General features: G+C 39.1%; 1 protein-coding gene across 1 annotated transcript in view; it reads right to left on the reverse strand.

Annotated features, from left to right (window-relative positions):
• The window catches only part of galnt9 (polypeptide N-acetylgalactosaminyltransferase 9), a 71,139-nt gene that overhangs the window by 25,036 nt on the left and 20,463 nt on the right, over positions 1-25,640 (reverse strand). Inside the window, exons 3-6 of the mRNA XM_068566387.1 lie at positions 23,785-23,951; positions 16,258-16,432; positions 7,950-8,147; positions 3,904-4,021 (exon numbers count right to left, since the gene is read on the reverse strand). Coding sequence (XP_068422488.1) covers positions 3,904-4,021; positions 7,950-8,147; positions 16,258-16,432; positions 23,785-23,951 — 658 coding nt within the window. The remainder of the gene's footprint in view (positions 1-3,903; positions 4,022-7,949; positions 8,148-16,257; positions 16,433-23,784; positions 23,952-25,640) is intronic.

The following is a 25,640-nucleotide window of genomic DNA, read 5'->3' on the forward strand; positions in this document are numbered from 1 at the left end:
TATTGTGTATGTTTGTTGGCAAAGTTATGTCTTAGAGAAGGATTACTTCTTTTGAAGCAAATTGTAGGGATTGGAGACGGAGGAATTTACCTTCACTGCTCTATGGGCTGCAGCTTCCTGTTATTCAGAACAGCGGTGCAGCCGAACACTGTCATGCACCTGTCTCTTTCATCTTTGCGGTATCTCTTTCGTGCCCCCCATGGGGAGGCATCTCTCACAGTTTCAAAACCCCTGTTCAATTGACAGTGTACTCTTGAAATTGATTTTTTAATTATGTATACTGGTCAATCTGATAATACATAAAAACTGATGAAAAATGCAAAATTGTCAATGTACTGAAGTGTTGTACCGTAAATTGTCATCACACTGTAATAACGCTCCTTTGGATGCTGAGGGGACCAACTGAAGTGTAATTATGTCCTGTTTAGCTGTTGGTACCGCTTGACTTTAATTATCTCCATCCTCCTCACGACAGAGAGATTATGACCAGATGCCTCAAAGCTCAGCCCAGGTGGTTGTGGAGACGAGACTTCAAAGAAAAATAAAGAATATTTTCTCATTCATTATTTTTGAAAGGAGTTCCTGGTGAGTTCAATAAATGTCATTGAGACAAGCAGGCAATAGCATGAGATCACACTTCAGTTTTATGGAATTGAACTTGATTTATTGTTTTGAGAAAGAGGTAGAATTTGGATTTGGATGTTTGGATGGTGACCATATTGGAATATGGTGTGAGGTAAATCCATCTAGACTCAAACTAAACCAAATTAGGACATTTCATACTGTTAAGATTGTGTCTCAATGAACGACTGAAAAAAGAAATATTTTCTGTAAATAATTCTTTTGATATTGACTTCTCATCTCGGAGGGATGTATTTCTTATTCTGTCGTGATTCAACATGTACGTTCTGGTAGATTTTGGTTTCCTTAGTGGTAAGAAATACAAAAGGATCATACTTAGAAAAGTAAAAAACTCCACATTCCCTCTGCCAAGGAGGTTATGTTTTATAGGTGTCTGGATGCGTATTTAGAGGTGCATTGACATTCGCTTATATCTGCATAAATGTTAACTTCATAATATAAAATACATTTAGAAAATTAAAATATATATTATACGGTTTCAGTGCACACATTCACAGGATAAAACTCGTGCCCACAGGAACTTTGAAATGAAAGGCAATGTTTCGGTCTCCTGGGATGCTATATCAGCAAAGACTCAGCATTGCAGGAGGGGCGGGAGACACATTACAAGATAAACTCATATTGACACTTCTGGCAGAATTAATCATTTCAGTCCCTGACCATTTTTCTCTGTTTGCAAATGAAGCCATTTGGGGAAACAAAATGTTTGTGTTCAGACATTTATGATTATTTGAAAGGTGAAGATATACAATTTCCATGATGTTAATATATTGATTTTAAGCACCATCAGTTGATTATGTAGTCTCCAAGAATGAATGTATTGGTGGTGTGGCTGCATACGATGTATCGATCACTCACTACATCATGCTGAGAGCTTCTTTTACAGAACCATTTTTCGTTATTTGTAGTTTCATCCTGTCTCTTTACATTCACAGGACCTATCGTGTAAATTATTTCACATGTGAACAAACAGAAAACATCAGTGAGGTGTATGATATATTTTTCCTTCCCTCGGCTTTATTTCATTCTCTACGTCACGGAAACAACACCTCATGCAGTACCATGTACTGTATAATCCGCCCTAGCACATCCTAGCTTCTGTTCTGCCTACAAAGAGGCCGGTTCTTTAGATCCTGGAAGTCTTTTTACCTCGAGCAATATACAGAAGCCGGAACTCACAGTAAATTATAAATACGCCGTAACCTTTCTGTGTGAACGCTGTGTTTCATCACCCCCTATAGTCAGATTGTCCTCGGCAGGTTTAGCTATTGTGAGCTGCCTTGGCTAATTGTTGAACATGTTCTTGTCAATCAAGCCTATCTGAAATGCCATTTCCTGAGCCAGCACTACAATGACATTTCTAAATTGCAGTAGCCTTAAAAAGGGGTAATTATCGTCCACTCTCCAGAAGCCCATTTCCATTCCTTCAGTGCAATATGGATGACTGAAGCTGGTTGTTAACTGCAGCCCAATTTAAACTGAATAGCCCCCTTTTCTATAGTATGTGTTGATTTTTCACACAAACAGCAGGATAGGTAATTGCATCGGTGATGGCGTTGTGTTCACAGACTTCACTTCATGAATCAAAAAGCTCCAGTAAATATTAATTGTGATAACAATCAATGAGGAGCTTGTGTGTGAGAGAGCTAGAATACGTTTATTGTTACACCATATTGCACTTTTCAATAGAGTTGTTCTAACTTCATTTAGCTGCTATAGCTGAATTGATCTTCATGACGAATTTCATCTAATCATTGCATGGTTTGTTAGGTACATATAAGCAGCTCTGCTGAATGAGAAAACGCTATGCAATCTGCAGGGGGATTTTGGCAGTTGGCACATATTATATAATGCTAAGTTATCATTCTATAATAATGGGGAAAAAAAGTAATCAGAGAAAAACAAAAGAAGCTAGATGATTGTCGTTATTGGCGATGGCAAAAAAAACATGTTCCTGATGTCAGGGAAAAGCTACTCTATGTGGAATAATGAGACGTTTTGAAATGGCCACCAACAAATGCAAACGTCTCTGGCTTCAATACAGCTTGGCAGAAAACTGTAAATCAAAATCCATTCTCCAGGTAACGTTCAAGTGCGGTTTCAAATGGGCCCATCACTTCAGAGGTGTTGTTGAAGCTGCCTCAAGACTTTTAAATAGATGTGGGGACGACGTTAAATGACGGAGTGAGATCTTTCAAGCACATCTCATTCCAATAAGCGAAGGGAGAGCTTTTGGATTCAGAACGGTTACACTCGGCTGGAGAATAAAAATTCTGAATTTAAACGCTAAACAATTCTTCAACAAGCCCTTCGCTCACATGAAGCGTTAAATTCAACTGAAAGCAGCAGCAAAAGAGATTTACATTTTACGTATACAGGCTTTAGAGCCTTTGGGTTGGTTGAAGATTAGCATAACAGGGATTTTTTTTCCCTCTAGTTCCATCTAAGAAACTTTGCTAAGTTTAATCATGGTTTCTGTTGACGCCCCTGGGTTTTGTATCTTTAACTGTTCCCTCTGACTCGGAAACATTAAAAAAAATACATTTCTTGCAGCAATTCTGAGAAATTTCATATTCTGTTGAACATATGAGACTTTTAATTGAGTGTAAAAAAAGACAAAGTTTAAATTTCAAATTATTATTCAAAATTCCAATTTAATTCCAATTGAAATACATTTAACCTTTGAACACAAAAATCAAGTGATTTTCACCCTACGATTGTGGTTACGTTATTTTCTTTATGTTGCTTTTTGCTTTGCTTCATGCTGCTCAGAGGCGTTATTGCAGGTGGGTATTAAACAGGCACATGTTTGTATTATTTTCACACGGTGTTGGTGACAGAGGGTGAAAACATTTTGGATGGGTTTTACCATTGAAGAAAGACTTTTCTTTACATGACAGGACTTGCATGTCCCATGGACGGTTAGACCAAAGGACAAGTTCATAGTTCCATTATTTATATTTTTATTCATGTTTCATTGACAATTCCCTAATTTTTCACCCGATTTTAAACCTTTTTTTAGAGTCCCCCCATAATACCTGTTTTTCGTTTTAGGAGAAGTTCTATAGGGTAAAATAAAATAAGAGTACTTAAATTTGCCTTGTATTGTTGTATTTTAATCTATTTTGATCAGAAGTATTTTTTATCAGGTACATAATATCGGGTAAAATATACCTGACGGTAGTGATGGTGTTACTATTTTTTAACATTATTGTTTTAGTGTGTTAAACAGTGGCAACAGTGACAATCTGGGCTCCTTACCCGCATGCCGAGCTCGATGTTCTCGCCTCCGTAGACCTCCATGCCAGGATCCAGCAGACCAATATCGCCAAAGTATTCCCGATCAACCACAAAGGAGCATCCAATCATAGCTGGAGTTCTAGATGAGCAAAGAGAGGCAGCATCCTTTGATTATTAGAGAGGAGATCCTATTTAAAAGTTAGGCAACACTGCGATTGTCTTACGGAACTGCTCCGACTGCTTGGTTCATTTAACGTACACACCCTCAATCAGCTGATGAAGTATTTGCTGTGAGACTTAGAGACTGAACTTATGAATGAACTAGAGAGTAGAGAGTGTCTTCCTTACTGAACTTACGCTTGAGCTTCATGACACCAATCCAGCATAACGTTTGAACTGTAATTGTTGGACTTCATTATATGCATTATACATTTTTTTTAGAATAAAATCTAAAAAAAAAATACTTTCAGGACTAACACAACTTAAAAACAAGTTCAGCTGGTATGAGCAAGAGACATTTTTTTTTTCACAAAACAAAGTGGTTACTTTCTACTTTTCGTAAAATAAATAAATAAAATAATAATAAATAAATAAAATCTTGTGTCAGGTCTTAAGTGGTCTGGGAAAAAAAGACCCATAAAAAGCAGAGCATTCATACGGAGTACTTAGCTGCAATATTTTTTACTCAAAGTGAATCTGGATTTGTCGCCTGGGGTAATTCACCATATATGCGTACACACACATACTGTATAGAAGAGCCGAATGTGTGTCTGCCTCTTCAGTTTGAGAAACAGAAGAAAGTACTAGAAGGAGAAAGCTGCATTATGATTCACTGACTGCATTTAAAGAGTGCACTGAGCCGTACCATGTGTGAGCCAAAAAGAAAGGTGCTTTTAGGTTCAGAGCGGGTGGGGTGGATGTAAACCCACCATGAAACACTTTCCTGCTGTTTTGTTGACAAAAAACATTTATGAAAAGACATTCACAGTACATTAGGTAGTGTCATATTATAAGTTGCTCAAAATAAAGAAATGTAAAGAAACATCAGTGTGACAGCATGATATATAGTTTTGATAATTATTTCATTGTGAAAAATATATATTCACATTCATGCTGCTAATCCTTTAATACCTTTGCTCCACGCTGAACTTTTATTACAACACATGTTTTCTGACTTCTAAACTCTCCTTGCCCGACGTAATCTCATACAGTCTTTGTTTTAATTCTAAGATGGTGACAGGGAGGCTTTCAAGCTCCATTATTTGCACTCACCGTGCAGATAAAAGGACAGACACAGCACATACTCAGCCTTGTTCACCTCATCCTTTCTCCTCTCTTGACAAGTGACCTACCTTCCTTGTCTGCACAGTGCAAACTTTGGACAGCTCTCTTTGAGTGTTCTCTTTAGAATAAGCTTCCTGGCCATGTAAACAGTCCTGTGTTTGAGTAGAGACTCAGCACCTTAATAAGTCGGATGTATGTGATGACAAAGCTCAAACCTCTGGATGACAGGAAGCGATGGTGGAGAAGAAACATCCTCACATTGATAACAGTCAAGGCTTAAGTGGATTATATATTGGTTATGTTTATGTGGAAGATGTGCCGTTTCTCTTATTTGCCTGGTGTGGAAGGGGATCAAACATGCAATATAAAGACATGAAAAAGTAGTTCCTCGAGAGCTAATTAACTGACACCTGCAGTGTACGCTGCACGTACACTGCAGGTGTCAAGAATCAAACGACCAGGAATGGTTTAACGCCTCTATTGACGTACGTAGCGATGCCTGGCGTATTGTCATATATCTAATATTGTATTGTATTATATCTGTTGCTTACTCTGATTCTCACATTTTCTTTACAAGTGACTGCAACCACACCAGATGACCATCTCAAGAAATCACACCAATATTTAGAGTGAGCCTTATAAAGCACTACTTGGGAAGCAAACATATCTGCGTGATTTTTGTTAAAGATTTCAGGTTTTTGTCAATACTTCCAAACCTCTTAGAGGCCATATTCACTACCTTTCTAGTTCCTCCTGTCAATAATCGCTGTAGTTGCAGAAGAAAAAATATATTTTTCATCCTACAAAAACGGTTGCAATCCTGTAGCAGTTGTGTGTCCTTTTTTTGGTTGAGTGTGTCCTAACAGCCAGAGAAGGCTTTGAGACTTAGCTCTGAATGGCCACAAGACGTATGTTGTTGATGGACAGAAACCTTGAGGAAACAAGTGGGAGAATGATTTCCAATAGAAATCCACACAGCTGACACACTTCAGCCGGCCCTTGAGGCAATCTGTCCATTTGCAAGTGTAAATGGGGAAACGCGAATCAGCTCTGAATTGTCTGAAGCTGTTCTCCTATCTTCCATCCACACCAAATCGAGCACTTTAAGCTCAATAATACATGATTTTCATGGAGCTTTGATAAGACATCCAATATTTAGGTCTGCAGTATTAACTGTTATCACATTGTTTGTATGAGACCAACTGTATCAAATGAGACCATTATTGCTTTGCCTACGCTGGACTGCGAGGTCATACAACTCTGCGGTGGAATTTAGTTTGTATTGCCCTTGGTTAAAATCTGACCGTATGTGTGAAGGTCTTTAGATTCTGTTTGAGATATCGGATGACATTCTGGCAGTAAGTACCAGTATGTTTAATGTTTGAACTATCTGCTTTTATTTATATCAGTACAGCTTTGTGAAAATGCAGTAGCAAAGGCTTTCAGTCTTTTGATCTAGAACAACCTGGTAGAGAAGCTTATCCTACAGCAGCTACTTTACTGAAGTGATTCCTTCTTTGTCGTTTTCTGCCACAGCTGTTTTCAGAGAAACCGACAGTGCTCTTTCTGCTCCGCACCAAACAGCAGACAGATATAGTCAGAAACTAGCTGTTGAACATAGTGAAAGCTGAGCAAATAGCTGATCGACTACCATTAAAGGATTACATGTGACCAGATATAATCAGGGACTCATCATTGATGAAGGCCTCATATCATTGATTGTTATGAGTCAGATTGTTATCAGTCATTGAGCATAGTTCAGCTGCTGAGAGTTTTCAGATGATGGAAGGGTGTGATTCAACAAAGTAAAATCATCCAACCAGATGCAGATGCCTAACAGAAGCAGCCGCTCACCATTGCATGCAGCGAGACCTCCCATTTGCCCATCACAGCCGTCATGTGAGAAAAATACCATTTCAAAATGAGTTTGATGTTTTCAGGCCAAGAAATGTCATAGACATTTCAGTTTCATAATCTCTTCATAAAGGACCAACAATTGAAACGGACTGTGGTGAGATAGGGTGTTCTACAGATTACTGAACAGCGGTGTCTCGCTCACCCGGTTTGGGGTATTATTGTGAGAGAAAAAATTCCGGACATTCACAATTTATTTAGATTACAGTAATATTTGATGTTAAAATAAAGAAAAGCCTTTCATCTGCTTTTTTTTTAACGATTTTAAACATATGAGGCAGTGTGATAGCATTGTCTGTCCATTTCAGGCATCAGATCTGTGGGTTCCCTTTGATTTAACGTATACAATTTTCCCCCTTTTTTCGTGGTGAATCGTTACGAGTTAAGTGGGTCCTAACAAATACCCTCCCTCTCCAAACCCCCATAATATGGGAGGTTCAAAATAAAAGGGAATGGAGGAGGTCTCAGGGAGAAACAACACTCTCCCTCAGTCAATTAAAGTCCAATATGGCCGAGGGCATATATAATCAATTCTAGGATTATACAGAAACACGATACAAGACAGTACTGTCCTCCAATCAGCGGTGGATATAATGGAATTCCTCATATTCAACACACAATTACACTAATGACACAGTATCGCTGTGGCCTCATGATCCTGCATCAAAATAAAGATATTCATTATATCATGGTAATTAGACAGCTTTGTACAGGTAGGCTTTATTTGTGTCTTAGGGGTGGCAGAGCACCACTACAGAGCACCTTAATTTGATGGTTCCACACATGAATAAGTCATATACTGAGCCTATCCATATTTTATCAAACATCCTCATCTATAATGTACGCTGTATGCCAAACGAGGACCTCACCTGATCGGAGCTGTCTCATCGCCCTTGTCCAGCCACTCTTGTGGTGGGATGATGTACATGCACCACAGCCCCCAGTTGTAGCCATGGGCGGCATTGGCATATTGCTGCACCTCAAACGTGTTGTACTTGATGTTGTCTATGGCGGGCAGGATGATGCGGGTGTGATCCTCCTTCATCCGGGTCAGAATAGGTTCAGCCCTTTGGAGAAGGAACAGAGGCAGAAGTTAAAAGTGGACCTTCTGAGTTAAGTATGCTGGAGTTCAATTGCACAATTACAAAAGATGAAGAAAGACAGTGAGAGGAGAAGCCAGAGGAAGAAGAAAAAAAGTCTGACATATTTTTATTCTGCCCGGTAGAGGTTTCAAGTACAAATATTGCAACGTTAGCATGAATAATTCTGGTCAAGGTTGACCAGATGGGTCACGTAACACAATGTAAACGTAAGGTGAAGTTCTGAATGTGTTTTTTCACAGAAACTGAAAATCAAGCGAAATATTAATTACACATACTGAACCAAGAGTTGTTCACTGGAGATCATGATCCCTTAATCATTGCCAGGAGCAGCTATAGATGACTGCAGATGTTATTTCAACATTCAGACCAGCATTACATATACAAGTGTTTTCAGTCTATCAAATCAGCATTTTTTTCAACACTTAAACCCAACTAAGATGCGCTTCCTTCCACTTTGTATGAAGGTCATGCAAAATTATTTTCGTGCGGCACAACCAATGATATCATAATATGTTATACTGTATCTCCTGCTCATGAAAACTAAATGTCAAAATGTGACAGTCATACCGGTGAGAGTTGATAAGAGGTCAAATCAGATATGACAGAACACATCAGGTGAAAAGAGAGGCTTAGTCTGCTTCAGGAAAATACCCACTTTCTCCTTTATCTGAAGATAGTTTCTGAAAAGGCCTTCCTCTAAGTGCTCACCAGACTTAAGAGCACATCAGGTGGAGGGCAGAGGCCATATTAACAAAACACCCGAAGGCTCAGAGTAGCTCTTAACAGACCAATTTGGGAGAAACAGCTCTCGTACCTTAATACTTTAATGAAGGTTTTTGTCTTAGTTCATGGGGCATTTTAGCACCAGCGCTTAAGCCTGTGGAAGGTTAAGGGAAGTCAAGAGGACTGACAAGTCACTGAGGATAAGTAACTCAGTACTGAATAGAGGCTGCTGCTGGCAGTCCATCCAGTAACTGGGTCAATAGTATTGAAAGATTAAAGACATTGACCTTTTGAAAATACATGACATGTATTTTATTACATTGATGAGAGCAGAGCCGGGTACAGTATGCAGAGCTCTAGCCATTATTCAGAATTATACTTAATGATTGTTAGTTGACAACTAATAGATTTTTTTTAAGGTAAAAATGTGAATATTTTTTGGTTTTCTTCCTCATCTATGAAAGTTAAATATCTATGGTGGATGCATCAAAACATATCAGAATGTAATCTTTGTCTTTGGAAAACTCTGATTGACCAAACCACTGTGGCAATTAAGATGCATGTCTCCTTTCAACAGCGACAGCAACATTGATTTCTTTTGAACTAAAACTTGTTTGGAAATACACCTTCAAAGCAAGAGGGTATCAACCTCTTTCTATTCATTTTAGTTGCCTCCCTTCTCATAGTAATAGCTGCTCTCAGAAGTTTTGTTAAAAGGTTTAATAGGCAACAGAAACTCGTGTCTCTCCATTTGCATACTTAACAACTCTGAATATACTGCAGGCCGGTACACCATCATCAACCATCACCATCTGAAACATTTATTAATAACTTGACGGTGTGAAAAAATAGACTTCTCATCAAAGTAAACTGAATGGCAGAACATTTTTATTGGATTGCACCAGATTGTGAAGGTGTGCCTAATAAAATGACCACCGAGTGTATAATCATAATCACGAGGCTGTGCATTGATAAGGGGATGAATAAAGATGCAGTCAATGCAGTCATAAGAACTGGATATTGAACATATTGTAAGTAAAAAATTGCTCTTTAGGCTTAAAAAAAGGTTTCCCCGCTTCCTGGATTGCTTCTTTCTTGTTTCCCACTGGACATGCACATACATACATACATACATACATACATACATACATACATACATACATACATACATACATACATACATACATACATACGTTCTGCTAGCATTGTTATTTGATTGGGTCCAACTGAAGACAACACACAAATGAGCACATATTAGCTTCTATGAAAAATAAATATGAAAACAAAGCCATTACAAAAAATATAGCTTGTTCACAAAACAAACAGAAGATATACAGATGTACAGAAGATCTGCAGAGGTGTCCATGTTCGCCAGATACTCTCTTTTATGGAAAACAAAAAAAAGGATCTGACAGATGCTTTTGAAGATAAATGGCCTGAATATTTTATATGCATTTGCACTAGTGCTGGTTAGAAAAATACATACTTTTTTAGCCTTAGTTTTTCTTAACTGCCGGCAAAGAGTTATGCAAATCATTTTGTCATGTTTGTAAAAGACACTATGAGCAAATTTGATTTCTGAAGCCAACATGTCATGTACAACAGGAGAGTCGCTGCTGAAAAATATAATTGTTTAATGTTGTGTTCCTGACGCTGATGTGTTGCTGCTACTAAATCTCCTTCTACGTGCTCTAACCTTGAGGTGCTCTTTCTGCCATCACAGCATCTTCCATTCATCTCCCTGCATCCTTGAGAACCCAAAACACCCCGGAGCCAGCCAGCCGCTCCTGTACCTCAGGGATCCATGAGGCTGATAAGATAGAGACTCTGGAAATGAGGACACATCTGGTTTTGACAGAGGAGCCTACGCCATTCCTCTTCCTGTATCTGCCATTTCATCTGCATAACACCGAGAGGGTAATTCTTCCACATCAGCCCAAATCATTCTCTGTTCCATATTACAGGATTTTCCCCCTTCCAGCAATGACTCATCCAATATTTTGAATACATGTAGACAACCTCTGCTGCCGTCCTCCTCACCATAACATTTGTGTAGAGGTTCATATTTAAGCATGAGGTCCTTTGATGTATTAAGTCTTTATGGATGACTGTTTGTCTTTCGTAATATCCGGTAGCTTTGTTGAGACTCGCATCAGGCTGTGCACATATTTCACAGTTAAACAAACAGAACCAGCCAAGATAAATATCACTGTACAATTTCAATTCATATCGGTTTTACTCAGCCTCAGAATTTGTTACCATCTGTCATATCTTTGTACAATACTGACATACAAATCCTGTAGCTGTCCCTTTTTGAGAATTTATTCTTATTTTGAATGTCCAGATCAACCGATTAACAGTAAATGATTCTTAAGCAAGTAATTATCAGATGATTAATCTAACTGTGGTAGGAATTATACCCAATAGAGCTTCAGGTACCTTAGCATTGAAAATAAGATCTCCTTTAAATCTGTGTTGGAATTAAAGAGAGCTTATCTCCACTGCCATTTGACCAATAGCTCCTGTGTGCTTACTTAAAGAATCAGAAGGTGGACATAGAGTTGCTGCAAGTCAAAGTAAGACGAAAGAATTTGAATGAGTTCTATGAATACACAGATAAAAAACACGCAGAGCATGTGCATGTTTTTACAGATGGATTTTTTACAGATGGATCAAAAGTTTAGTAGTTGGGAACCGGAAGATGGCAATAATGGCAATAATTATCTTTCTTTCTTCTATTTTTTATCACTTCAGGAAGATTGACACTTTGCACAAGTTGTTAAATGTATCACTTAAATAAGTAAGAGAAAGCAAGACTCTCTTAACTCCAACAAACACAAAAGAGATCAGAAATTCTTCTTTTGTGCTTTTTCCAAACTTTCCTCCATCAATGATGCTCTCAGAATGTAATGTAATGTAAACAAGGAATATTTGATGCACTACAGAGCAATACATTCATCACATGAATTCCAGGATATTTAATGTTAAAACAGTCATATCACTGAAAGATATTATCATATGCAATGCATGAAGAAAATTACTATTGACTGTTTAAAAAACAGGATGGGCATGAAGGCAATGAATAAAATTAATCGTAGGGATTTGATTTGGGTGGATTTGTATTAAGGCTGTTCTAGATGTGCATGTTCATACATAAGTGTATTTTTTATGCAAGTATGTATGTATGTTTAGGTAAAGTGAACACATTTGTACTTCTCCTTTTTCTTTGTTTCTCAAATCTTTTTTAATGATGTTTTCACAAACTTCACATAACATAATTATGGAATTTGTGCAACTGTGGTGTATGTTTAAAACATTTCAATAGTTTACTTTACATTCAGTTTATTGTATAAAATGGGATTATTGATTCAATTCAGTAGTTTCAATTTAATTATAGACCTTACATTTATAATATAGAAGCAATACCTGTACGGTTCACAATGATACTGCTCGGGAGCTCATTTAGAGAACAATACAAAGTGTTGACATTTACATATTTTAGAATCTAAAGAAAGTAAAACAGATCAGCGCAGAATCTCAATTAATCATGCGGTGGATAGTGAGATGCAGAAGCACGACCTGGAAAAGGATCCTACGATTCATTGTAAGATTCCACACTACTTCTAAATGCATTTGCTCACGATATGGTTGAAATGATACGAATGACGGCATAAATCTCTGTTTGCGCTGCGTTTCGGAAGTCTGCCTGGCCTGTGCTCTCTGGAGCACTAAGTATGGCTGCAGCCGTCTTTCTCGTCTCCAGACAGATATAAACACTGAGCCACCGCCAGACACAGTGAGCGAGAGCTAAGACATGATTTAAAAGTATTTCCTTAGACTTCAACAACTGCAGGGTTGTATACCAAATGTATTTATAATACCAATTCACCCGCAGAGCATTATAGGTTAATGATATCTCAGTGATATTAAAGAACTAATATATGCCATGTAAATGAGGACGTGGCTGGTATTAGATAGTTTATGATGACAGGAGGTGGAGGTTGGTTGGAACAGTTTTATTTGTTCTTAGATAAACTCAGCAGGTCACATAGCAGATGAACGTTCAAAATTCATCAAAGTGTTGCTTTCTGAAGCATGTATTTCATTACCTGCCTGCAATGACAATCTTATCTCCAGCACACACTCAGCAGGGAGCAGCTGCTACACGTCTAATCATTATGTGTTAATAATCTGAGATTGCAACTGTGCAGGGACTTAAAAAAAAAACAAATACAAAATAATGTCCTGCTCTTTTCCTCTGCAGGTGTTTGGTAGAATACAGTAGTTCCTGATTACAAAAAGCTCACATTTCCAGTCATTAATCCTGTTTATTTACAGAGCTTGCTGAAGGAAACAGGTCCCGTTTGGAGCAGAATGAACAGCCGTTGCCTCAAAGATGGATGTATATAAAGTGTTAAAGGCGATGGATTATGAACATTTAGCTGATGCAATACTGCCTTAATAATAGGCAATGCTTTCAAATCCTCATTAAAATAGCAAAGGCGTGGAAGTCTGATTCCATCACTCCTCTGGTGGAAACGTGTCTCACTTCTTAACTCCTCATAAACCAACATGGTGTGAGGAAATGGGAAACAACTGTCAAGTGCACTGTACGGTGTGATATAATTATGTCTACTTTAACAGGAATACCAACCAGAAACACATTTCAGTTGCAAATGTACAGCACACCAGGTGGGATGCTTTGCCAATGAATCACAGCACTGCAGCTGAGAGTTGGCAGCATTGTCTTTGGCTCAGTATGCACAGGCAGTGTGTACAAGGTCATTGTGGGATACTCACCACAACATCTAGAGGAACCATCCATCTCACTTATCACTGGATGTGCAATGGTGAATAATCGTATTATGATAAATAGGGGGCTTCTTCCATTCAAGCAAATAGATCGTGTAGATACAACGAGTGAATCTATCTGAATAAAGAAGCAGCACAGAATGTTTTCAAACATACAGTAGAAAGTAAAAAGCACACATACAAAAGATATCAAAGCAGCACGAAGGACATTCTTGAAAATGCCTAACATCTCCTCCATTGCAATATATCCCTTTACCCGGCGTCTACAAAATCACAGGGATTCTGCTCTACTTTCCATTGACTCCTGGAAATAAAACCTCACACAAAAGCAAATCACAAGCAGTAAACAACTCAAAAAATAAAGTCAGTGGGTTATCAAAGAAAGACGGAGGTGGGGTGAGGGTGTGTGTGTATAGGGGGGGAGGGATTCACTCATGGTAGGTGAACAAACTCAAAAGAAATTCGCCAACATAGCCTCAACATGTAGAACATTGGGGAGCATGGGGGGCGGAATAGCAAGAGAGCTGTGGAGGAGGAATCAGATGCAGAGGTGAATGGGTTATGTGGGGCTTGAAAGGTATGTCTATTTTTGAGCCAGAACAGATGGGAAAACAGATGCGGGATCCACAGGGTATCAATTATCATCACTATTGCACCTAGGCAATGATGCTATCTTCTCCCTGAGTGCCGTTTGTTGACTGGCCTGGTCAACTTGCATGTCCTCCGGGCCTCAAGTATATATATTAATGCTACAATACAGTGCAGAGAAACAATGATCCAGGTATATTAAATCCCTAGGTGTTGGAAGGTCAATGTGTTTGGTCATAAATGGCGGAAAAAAAGCTTGTTTTCACCCTGTTACTTGTTTAACATGTTAGTACCCTGCTTCCATGTGAGCATGGTAGTACAACACAATCCTACTATTTGTGTCCATTTATTTCATATAAATATCTATATTATTATTATTGTATTCGTACTCATGCAAGCCGTGAGCAAAGCGTGCACTAGAAAATTGTTAAAAATCCTCTAGACTGCATACTTCTCTATGACAATGGTTTATCCTGCCATTTATATAGAAATAGGGACCACAACCTTGTAATAGCTCTTTACGTGATGTACAATATTATGCCTACGCCGCGGAAACAATGCTGATGGAAAGTAAATTAGGATTTCTCTTTCCTAATCATAACCAAGTTGTTGTTGCCCGAACCCAAATTTAAAGTGATTAGTTGACAGCATCTGAGTGTCCAAGACATGCAGACGCAGATCTGATAATATGAGCACACAGTTGATCAACAGTCATTGGCCTACAGTGTTCTGGTACCAAGGTTTAAGCCATATTCATACATAGGCCAGTTCACTGGTGTAACCAGACACCTGCATCTGCATTACTTACACTATTTTTGATTACTGTTGCCTTTAATTTTCTTTTTGTCTATGTTGTCTTTCATGTCTTTTTATATGCATCTTGTTTTTTGTATATTGTGTATGTATATATGTGCAAAGAGCTATGTGAGTCAAACTCTATGTGTCGACATACATGGCCAATGAAGCTGATTCTCTGCCGTATGAATATGGTGTTTATTATGGCCAATCTTTGACCAGCACATGACTAGTGCTACCTCTTATAACTAGTTTGTACAGCTCCACCTCACACACTGGCTTTAGTTCCTCCCCCTCCAGAATGGTGACATTCCACATCCTTAGACGTCGTGTGCGATGCCAGGGGTTGGCATGTTCCTCCATTGGGACCACTTTGCCTTTGGAGACTCTACCAGGAGATACTGAGCCCTATAAAAAAATTATATATTTGAACTGCATTGAGGGAGTCTCTAGAAAAGGTATAATTAACCATTCCTCTCTGCTGTTCTCCTCCCTACCTCCTGTTCTTCCTTCATCCCTCCTTGTCCCCTTCCTCGGAGGCAGCTTCCCAGGGAACAAAGGCGACACTTCATCTTCAAACACTGACAGCATGGCAGACACAAATTAGGTGCCAATTACATCTATTTGAGTGACTTGTTGGCTGGTAAACTTAAGCAGCAGGCAGACATTGGACTGAGACCCCCAGAAGTAATTTCATATCGCAAAATAAGTCCAGAGCCTGCAGGTAAAATTTTGTCAAAATGCTCAATATTTATGCGCCCTCTTTAATTACACTCTCTTTTGCCTTCCACATTGTTGTGCTCTCTTATCCTAAGTGTATGTGTTGGACAGGTAGTGTCATTTAAATTGGGCTTTTATTCAGTTCAAACCAAAGCCATTACTCACAATTTAAAAGGAGATACCAGAGAGAAAAGTGTATTAATGATAAACCCTTCATAATAATAAGGGTCATTTTGCTGAAAATGCTGTATCAGAGAATTGACCTGGCACTGTACCAAAATGCGTAAAGGGCAGAGAAAGCTGCATATTTTAACGATAATAATCTTACATAACATCCTACTGTACCGAAAATATGAAAAGCAAACCACAACGCAAAGGTGACAAAGAACAGAGAAACAGCTCAGACCTTCTCATGTTAAACATGACTTTTTCTTACCAGCCAGGGTTAAACTCGACATGGGCGTCGAAGAAGCCAACGACAGGAGCCGTGGCCGCGTTCCAGCCATGTATTCTGGCTCGGATCAGGCCCTCCCGCTTGCTGTTCCTCACAATCTTTACCAGGCCCGGGTAGCGTTTGTTCACGTACTGGTCCAAGTTGAATTTCAGCTCCACTGAAAGAAGGCAGATTAAAGAAATGATTTCTTCAAATTCATCCAGATGCAAGGACAGCAAGTGAAAATGTTTCCAGGATGGTTTTGAGCAAACTTGCCTTGATTCGTTATGTCAGGACTGCAGTGAAAATGTTTAGTTTTTTTGTATTGTATAATGATCGTAACTTGTGACCAGCAAGTTGGTTGGTTGACCTTTAATTAAACTCCAACACCAAAGCTTCAAAACCCCTCTTTGGTAACATGTAGAAGTGGAAAGTGAATCATAATGGTTTCACAAGCAGCCACTCGAAAGTCAGTATTTACTGACTATCAACGTTGTCTAGCTTACTGTTAGTCCTGCCTGCAGCAATCCAGCAGTCTTGTCTTTATAGTAAAGAGTGACACACCCGCTGACTGCAAGTGATTCCTGAATGCAGGCTTATAAGTAGCTTGTGTTAGCAAGCCAGCTAAGTCAACAGAACATGTAATAGTATGTTTCCTGGCAGACATTTGAACAAGTCATAGTAGGAAAAGTTCAGATATATTTCATAATATTAATAATGCTACATACCATTTTGGGGGAGGTTTGGGTATTGTAAATGATAGCTCAATGGTATTGGTAATGGTAATGGTAATGGTATGGTATGGTATCATTAATGCCCGTCATTGAGTGTCTATTTATTTTCTATTTGCACCTGTATAGTCACATGCTATTTGGCAATTGTTCAGACTGAAAGTAGTGACATTAGTAGTATAATAGTATGTGTAGGGATTAGGTTATGGTGGATGACAGGGCAAACTCAGAATTTACACCTAGGAGACGGGAGATTGAGTCCCATGGAAAGTCTAATCAGCACCACCGGGGCCTGGACAGCTTCGCTTCAGGCTAACCAGGGTTACATTATTTCAGTGTTTTAACTACTGTAGATTATAACCCATGTATGTTCAACCAAAAATAAATTAAGCCCCAGGTTCAAATCTAAGAAGAAAAAGAAGAAGAAGAAGAAGAAGAAGAAGAAGAAGAAGAAGAAGAAGAAGAAGAAGAAGAAGATTCTCTCAATGATGAGAACTGTTCTGAATGTCTCATACAAACATAATGTTAAAATGTTATTTAATCCTATCAACAGGAAACCAACATTTCCTCCATCAGTACCAAAATCTCATTGGACAAGTGTCATGGAGGGCAGCATATTTGGGCAAATACAGTAAGACAGTGAACAAGTTTAACTCCCAATATGTTGCTGAAACAAATAATTATTTGGATTATTAAGTGTGATGTCACCTTGTTACAGAACATAGTAATCTCATTACTGTAATACATTCGACATGTATAAAGTGCTAAAAACTGATGGTCGGCCTTACTCGCAACTTTAGCAATAGTGGAAGATACAATAATATGAGGAAACCATTATCCTAACAGCGCATCCTATAAGGGTCGCGAGGACGCTGGAGACAATCCCACCTGACATTGAGCGAAGGCACTGGACATTTCGCCAGTTTATCACAGGGCACATATAGAGATAGACAACCATTCACGCTCACGTTCACACCTACGGGCAATTTAGAGTCCAATTAACCTAAGCTTTGGGAGGAAGCCAGAGAACAGGGATCGAACCCCTTGTACTGTGAGGTGACAGTGCTATCCACTACGCCATTGTGCAGCCCAGATAAACAGCCCATTATTGCTGTATAAATAGGATACCAAACTGATAGGGAATGTAACCTCCTTTGCTCTCACAGACAAGTTTGGCTGTCATCACTGGAAAAAGTTTGCTGGATAAACAGCCAGTTGCACAAATTGCTGTCTGTGTTTCATTGGAGGATAGATGGCTGTTTGAGCTTCTCCTCTGGGTTTCTGCTGAGCGTCCCACTTTCTGAGGGAGAGATTAATAAGGACGCTTGTGGCACACTGGCACTGAACAGCATCCACACCTAGTTTGTGAGTGTGACTCGCAACATAAATCAGCCAGTGAAAGTAGAGCGATGGCAGACTAATCCTCTGTCTGTGTGACTGACGAGACAGAGTGAGTGGATGGATTGTCAGGAGTCTTTTTCAGGTGATGGTCTAAAGCAGGGGTCTTCCTCACGCCGAGGACCCCCAAACTGAGAGTGATGGAGCAGGGACACCCTACTATATACATTATATACAATTGAGTGTATATTAAACTGGGCCTAGTGTCATGTGTAAACATGCCTTGTCATTGTGCATTCAAAACTAAGCTATTAAAATAATCTACAGGTTCAGACATTTTCATTTTAAACATGTGCAAGGTACTTTGAGTAGGGTGCTACTGCCATGTATAAACATACCTTGCACACTGATACCAATATTAATATGTTCTGTCAATTGTATAATAATCATGCCATTAAATGGCTATTTTTATTTTTGAACATAAATGTGAAAAGGAAAATGAGCGATGGCCTATTAGTGCCAGTGGCATGCATCAACATATCTGTGGTCTTGCATCACACTGAACTATTAAAATAATGGATGGATTGAAGTTTTTTTTTTAAACTTACATGTAGGTGGACAGTGAAGCCTCAAGCCATGTGGATGGCACACAAAGGCTTATTTCCATATTAGTGAGATGGCTGACCCTGATGAGTAGAAACAAAATGTATCTATCCTTGGATGGAGGAGTTGCCAGCAGAGAGTCATATCAGCCCCAGGCTAGTTTTGTGACTAGCTTGAGAGTACTGTATGTCGCTTGGCATCAAATTACAACAAGCATTCATGGGAACTTTCTCCATTTGTGATGGTGTCTGTCTGTGGATTCCTTGTTTTGTATTTCAATAACACTCTTAAGTTTAACATGAACCAGCAGGTCAGCTCAGTGGTTAACATTGTGGCTACAATAAGTAGTAGATTTGATCTCCAGCATTTCTGTGTGGGCTTTCCATGTTTTTGTAAGTGTATGTTAACCAAGAATAATTATGTATATTTACTCAAGTACTATGCGATGCTTTTACTCCAATATATTTCAGTAATTAGAAAGTAGCTATTCGCTAATCAGATGTAGTTTTATTTTTGCTATACTGGAAGTACATTGTGGACATAATTCTTCTGTAATTTTTTGTATTGTTACTTTTAGTTAAGTTTAAGTAAGTACTTCAACTAACAATCAAACAAGTGATGATTTTAGCACATTTTATACTGGCGAACTGAGACAACCTTTCCTGTTTCTTTTTTTGCTAAAAAGTGTTTCAGAGCAGTGGGTACAAATTAGCTTGCTGTTAGCATTTAGTAATAAAGCCACGTAAGCTCATTAAGGAATAATGAGATTCATCTTTACTGCGTTCCCATTTGGATCACTCACTGTTAGAAGCTGCATTGCTGCTCTTTGAAGGTCCAGAGACATTTTCAGTTTGGTTCCGTTTGCACAGTTGAATATTTCTAACCTGTGCATTGGGTCTCCTTCATCATTGTCCTACTCTGCAGCTACAATATGATAAAAGCTATTAGAGTGCAATAATTACTGGGCTTTTTCTGGGAAGGAGACAAGTTATGGTCCTCCCCCTGATCCTAGAAAATAAAACATTGGACTGCATCCATGGGAGGAGAGTTATGGAGCAGGGAATACATTTTAAAGGAGTAGCAGTGAAACATAGCTGCGGATAAATAACCATCTATCATACCATGAATTTAAAATGAATGCATGGTGTACAGCGCAAGGAGCACCATGAATTCCTTTGGCGACATGTGAGATTATGGAAACCGTTGTGTTGAGGATAGATGGGAGAGAGTTATTGAACCTGCCTTTGATTATTTAAACTGGGGCAAAGCCTTAGAGTTCACTTACAAGCTGCAAAGCCTGAATTATATCCTTCCACATATTGCCTCTTAGGTGCTCACTAAGTACGGGTACACCTGCATTCAAAATAAGCCACAGGACCTTCTGTTTCCGAGCCAGTAAAATCAGCCTCAGAAGAGGCATCAGTTGAGTTTCTCTGTGTGTTTCCAAAAGTCTGGTCTCAAACAGACCATATTCTTCAAACAGCTCTTCTTCAGTATCAGACACTGATACAGAAACAGGTCTTACATTGATCGATCACAGGCAGACTAGTGGAGTTGGTAAACTGAATCACCACAAGTAATGTGATGTTCATTAAATATTAAAAAACACTGTAGCCAAAAGTAAATTGATACTCCTCATCCAGGGGCAACAGCTAAGTGCAGTGTGACAGTATAAGTCCTTCATTTAAGTGGGAACGTTTTGACGGTAGGCCTGTAAATAATCTGTGCAGCAGCATGTCAGCAATTTGAGGGTTATCCACCTCTCACAGAAACAAGACATTGGTAACCTGGTTCATGCGTTTTTGACTTCTTACACATCCTCTTCATTTCAAATCATGCCTTGGCAACATTGTGCTGTTTTTTTCTTGGGATTAGTTACAGATAAATTATGAAAACAACCATTTTCTCTGCTCTCTGTCTTTTCGTCTCCTCTCCTCCTTTTCTTTATTATAATGATCAGTGATCGCATTACCTCCTATACATTCAACATATTATGTCTATGCAATGCTTTCCTACTGTAAGTAGGAAGTGAATGCAGTATGTGAAGCTTTACAGAGATATGTGATTGAGTGTCTCAGAGTGCAACGAGGACAAACACTTTCCCATTAATAGTGTTTTGCAACTGTCAGATAGGCTTTTAATTAAAATGTAAAGTGATAGAACTGAGCTATTTTGAACCGAATTAAGATAATTATATAGGAATTAAACAGTGTATTTTTCAAAATTGTTTCTTGCAAGCGCCTCAATGTGTCAGACAAATATTCTGTTGCGTGTTAATTTGCAAATCCTTCATCCTTTTTTAAATCAGATTTAAGAAATGCAATGTTGAAAGTAATTCAGCTCTACTTAAAATTAATACCACAAGCTGTGTCTACTGGTCCTCAGTATATATCCTGTTTTCAATATATGAATCATTAAATTATCAATGAGATGGTGGAATTTGCAGGAATTAATCCTATAAGGTTCATTAAGCCTTTCCTTGCCGTTATGCCGCCAATATGGCGAACAACAATCCATTTGAGTCGTCCTGCCTATTACACACACATAGCCAAACTCGCATCACTTGGAATGTGAGTTTAGTTTAAATGCTGTGAATAAACCATTCAGCCTCAAGGCAAACATGCTTCTGGTGCTTAATTTATTATGCCAGAAGTGAGCGTGGCTGTACCTCCACTCATCACACCGAGCCTTGTTTAAATGAGAGGGGACAGACAGAGCCATCCACAAAAGGTCAAGCACACCAACCTGCATATTAATTGTCTAATGTCACAGCAGAGCAGCTCCCGAGAAACCGCTCACACATCTGCACAAATCATCTTCACTTTTGGTAAACATACAGGACGAGCCGCTGACAGATGTGTCTGTTTGCAGGCAGTGACCTGAATTTGACCTCATGTATGGACACCAAAAACATCAGCACCTGGTCGTCATGTACCTTGATGTCAGTGAACTGCACACTAGTATTGTTAAACAGTAGTCTTTAATGCTTTATAGCAAAGGTTACTCAACAAGTGACAGAAGCCATGAGTTTAGCTTTCTGTTTTCTACTGCTTGTACATCAGTTACAATTTGTCTCTTCCTCTGGCTGGAGATAACTTTATTGAAACAGCTCTGATGAGCTGTCATGCCTGAGGTATTATTGTGGCAAATTAGGTGACTCTATAGGGATTAATTAGTTGGAATGAGTAGGCGACTTGGTGGTTTAAATATCCGGGTATCAGGCATGTAATTTGCTGACAAAGTTGTACCGATTGTCAAATCCATTTTAAACCAGACAAACTTGAAATCAAATTTCAAAGTTGGTGTTCTTCTCTTAAATTATTATATAGATTATTTGGAGAACTTCATTTAAATGAAAAACAATGTAGTCTTAAAAAAAAAAGTTTACCCTTGAGTGTCACATTTTAAGTGCCACATTTCTCATGTTTAAGTATGGTTTAAACATTACAAGAGGGGCGCTTGGACGAAAATTAAGAATTTAATTGTGTGTACATTTAGTTACTCATGTTTTCCTTTTATGCAATGGGAGGAACCTTAATCCCTCGCTGATATACAAAAGTTTCACATCATGGAAACTTTTTTTTTAAAACAAAGATATTTTCTCAGCTAAATCTAACACTTTAATAACCTCCAAATTGATGCCTTTATGTAGACGTCTCAATTCTCATTTGTGGTGGAAAGTGTTTGAATCTCCCCTCTGAACCACGGACAGAAATAACTGCGCATTAAGAACAACCAGACCATAAATCAGCAAAAGGCAGCCTCTTCCAAATCCGTCTCGGCCAACACAGATAAGATACGCCACGTTTAAACCGGAAAAATCTATTTCAGGAAAACCTTTGCGAGAGTCAAAATGTGTGGAGCAGTCTGACATAATGAGAGGAAGGGTCGACTTCCTTTTGTATCTGTTCATTGGTTGTTAACGGCTGCCTGTTTAATAGTTGGCAGTTCTAGCCTCAGCGGGAAGCGGAGATGTGCCAGCGTGGACTCTTGCTCGGCCTTCTTTCAGTATGTTACTCATGCGCCCTTTTCCACTGCCAGCCCGAGGGAGGGAGGCCTGTTACTCTGTGCCAAGTGAAGGAGGGCCAAGTGTCGTCTGGAATCTAGTTCATTGTCCCTCCCTCTCCAAATGGAAAAGCTTTTGAGATGTGGAGCCGAGCATCGTCAGCTGCTGTGGGCGTCATGGTGTGGAGGCGACTGAAGCAATTGCCCACATCGCCATGGAGACAGTAGTAAGCAACAGCAGTTTAGCAAAGGACGAGACAAATCCCATCCCTTCTCTTCACCCTTTTTAAAAGCTATTTTTAAAACCTGGTGTGAAAGAGTTCACCCTCAGGGACTCTCTATGCCTTCAACTGTTACTCGCAAAACCAAACACACAGAAAACTGTGTCTGACACACACACGCCAACACATGGAAAACTGTGCCTGACACACACACACCAACACACCTGTAGCATTAGAAGACTGACTACTTTGGCAGGAGTCCAAAAATATCACACTGACTCAATTGTGTATGACGCCTTAAGTTTGCGTTCCACCAGGGACGACAAGACATGATAAATAGGGTGACTGTCTCAACTGAATAAGCAAACCAAAAGGATTAGACAATGACAAACTGCAGGTTCTGTCGGTTTCATGATTTTAAGTCTCAGAGGAAACACTTGTAAATGAGGAAAAATTAAATGTGCTGCAAAATGAAATGATCAGCTCAAACCACAGCAACTGAAAACATCTCAGTGACTAACATGAATTAATGCGCTGCGGAGCATATAAGTCACTTGCTAGGTCATCTTTTTCAAGTGTCGAACATCTGTTTTGTTTTTTTATCCAACTAATAAAGCTGTCAAAGGTCTTACCACTGTCACTGTTGTCGTCCACCAGGATGATCTCCTTGAGCACATGTGCTGGTGTGTGGTTGACAACACTGTGGACGGAGCGCAAGATCACTGACAGTGCCTCGTTCACGAAGATGAAGACCACGGAGATCTGAGGAAGGTCTTCTGGGTACGTCAACTGCTTGCACCTGTTAAGATACATTCAAGATTATTAGCAAATGTTAAACTACAAGCACTTTGTTTGTATGTCATTTCCCAAGAAAAGCATGGACAGCTCCCTTTGTGTACGTTATATGTGACTTTTAGAGCCAAGTGTAATATCAATCTTTTCTTTCAGCAAACATATTTGGGTGGATAAGACGACGGTCTTCTATACAAAAATATTGAATAATATATATTGAATAATTCAGCAGAACAATTATACAATTTAAAAAAAACTCAGTCATAAGAAATAGCTAATTCATATTTTAATAAAAGAATAGTTTGTAATTATGACAGAAGCTTTAAAATAGACAATGTGTATAAGAAACATGAAATTAAGATTTTCACAACCTCGCTGAGCTTCCAAAAAAAATCTCAGAAACCTCCTTAAAGAAACATTTAAAAAAGAAAGAAAGCCATCCATGTCCTTTTGAACCTTTTCAAGGACTGCTGAAGGCCAATATGACCACATGTACACATCTTTCTTACAGCAGGCATTTTGACTTGTCAGGGCAGAGAAATCCCATGCGTTATTAACAATGGGTGCATCCCAATTCTCTAAATTGCCGTTTCCTCGCTCCTCGGTCCTCGACTGAACCGGAAGTGGTTTTGAAGGCGGATATTGAAGGCCGTCCCAAAGCTCTTATTCGGCTCGGACGAGCGAGGAGCAAGGAGGGAAATCAGAGGAGTCGTGATCGAGGAGCCCCGAGAGCAGACTTCCAGGAAGTGTTTTAACGCTGGACACGCCCCCTCATTGTTCCTCTGTTATTTAATTGGACGCTGCAGCTGAGCAGACTGATCGCTGGAGTTTCATACCAGAGTGAAGACAATCACAAAATAAATGTTCTATATTTTAGTGTTTTCTTATTCACCATCTGGTTAAAATATGTGTTCATTCATTCTGAACAACAAAAGGACAACAAACTATTTTCTTCAAAGATTTGATCTGTTCTTTCCTTCAATAACTTGTATTATGTATGTAATTAAAATCAGAGAGCTGGAGAAGGGAAACACATTTTACAACATGCATGGTTATTTTATAATGTCACAATTTGTCAGAATTTTAAAACATACCGACGTAAATAATTAATAAATAGGACGCGTTAGACGTTGGTAATCGATCCTGCGTATGAGCAAGACCCTGAACACAACACAGTGTATAAACACTCAATGCAGTTTGTTTAACAGTTAACAGTCTCCACATCTCCACTCTGACACTGATGATAACTGTGCCTTTATTTATATAAATTGTAGTTTAAAACTACTAAATCAACTGAAAGCAAACAATCATTTTTATCAATATTAAAATTTGTATTGAAATGTTCGCTAAATCCGGTCTGGACCAGAAAACAACTCTGCCGACTGACAGCTGATCAGCTGTGATCAGCTGTCAGTCGGCTGCAGTCATCAGAAACCGACGTCGCTTCACGTGACGCTTCAGAGGAAAGGACGTCTCATGTCTGTTAAAACGTGTTTCCTTGCGTCACTCCGTGCATCCCTGGTGGGCGGGACTAAGACGCAAAGAAGGGATGCAAGTGAGGGAAACAGGGATGCCATTTAGAGACTTGGGATGCACCCAATACCTCTGATAGGCGTGTGAGCGTGTGCAGTAGCAGAGCTCTGGAACCGGCACACCTGCGGTAAATGGGATGCAGACATAATTAAAGTGATTAGTT

The sequence above is a fragment of the Clinocottus analis genome, unplaced genomic scaffold (genome assembly GCF_023055335.1).
Source record: "Clinocottus analis isolate CAN_PGR_092001 unplaced genomic scaffold, fCliAna1.0.p SCAF_7, whole genome shotgun sequence".
Classification (NCBI taxonomy): domain Eukaryota; kingdom Metazoa; phylum Chordata; class Actinopteri; order Perciformes; family Cottidae; genus Clinocottus; species Clinocottus analis.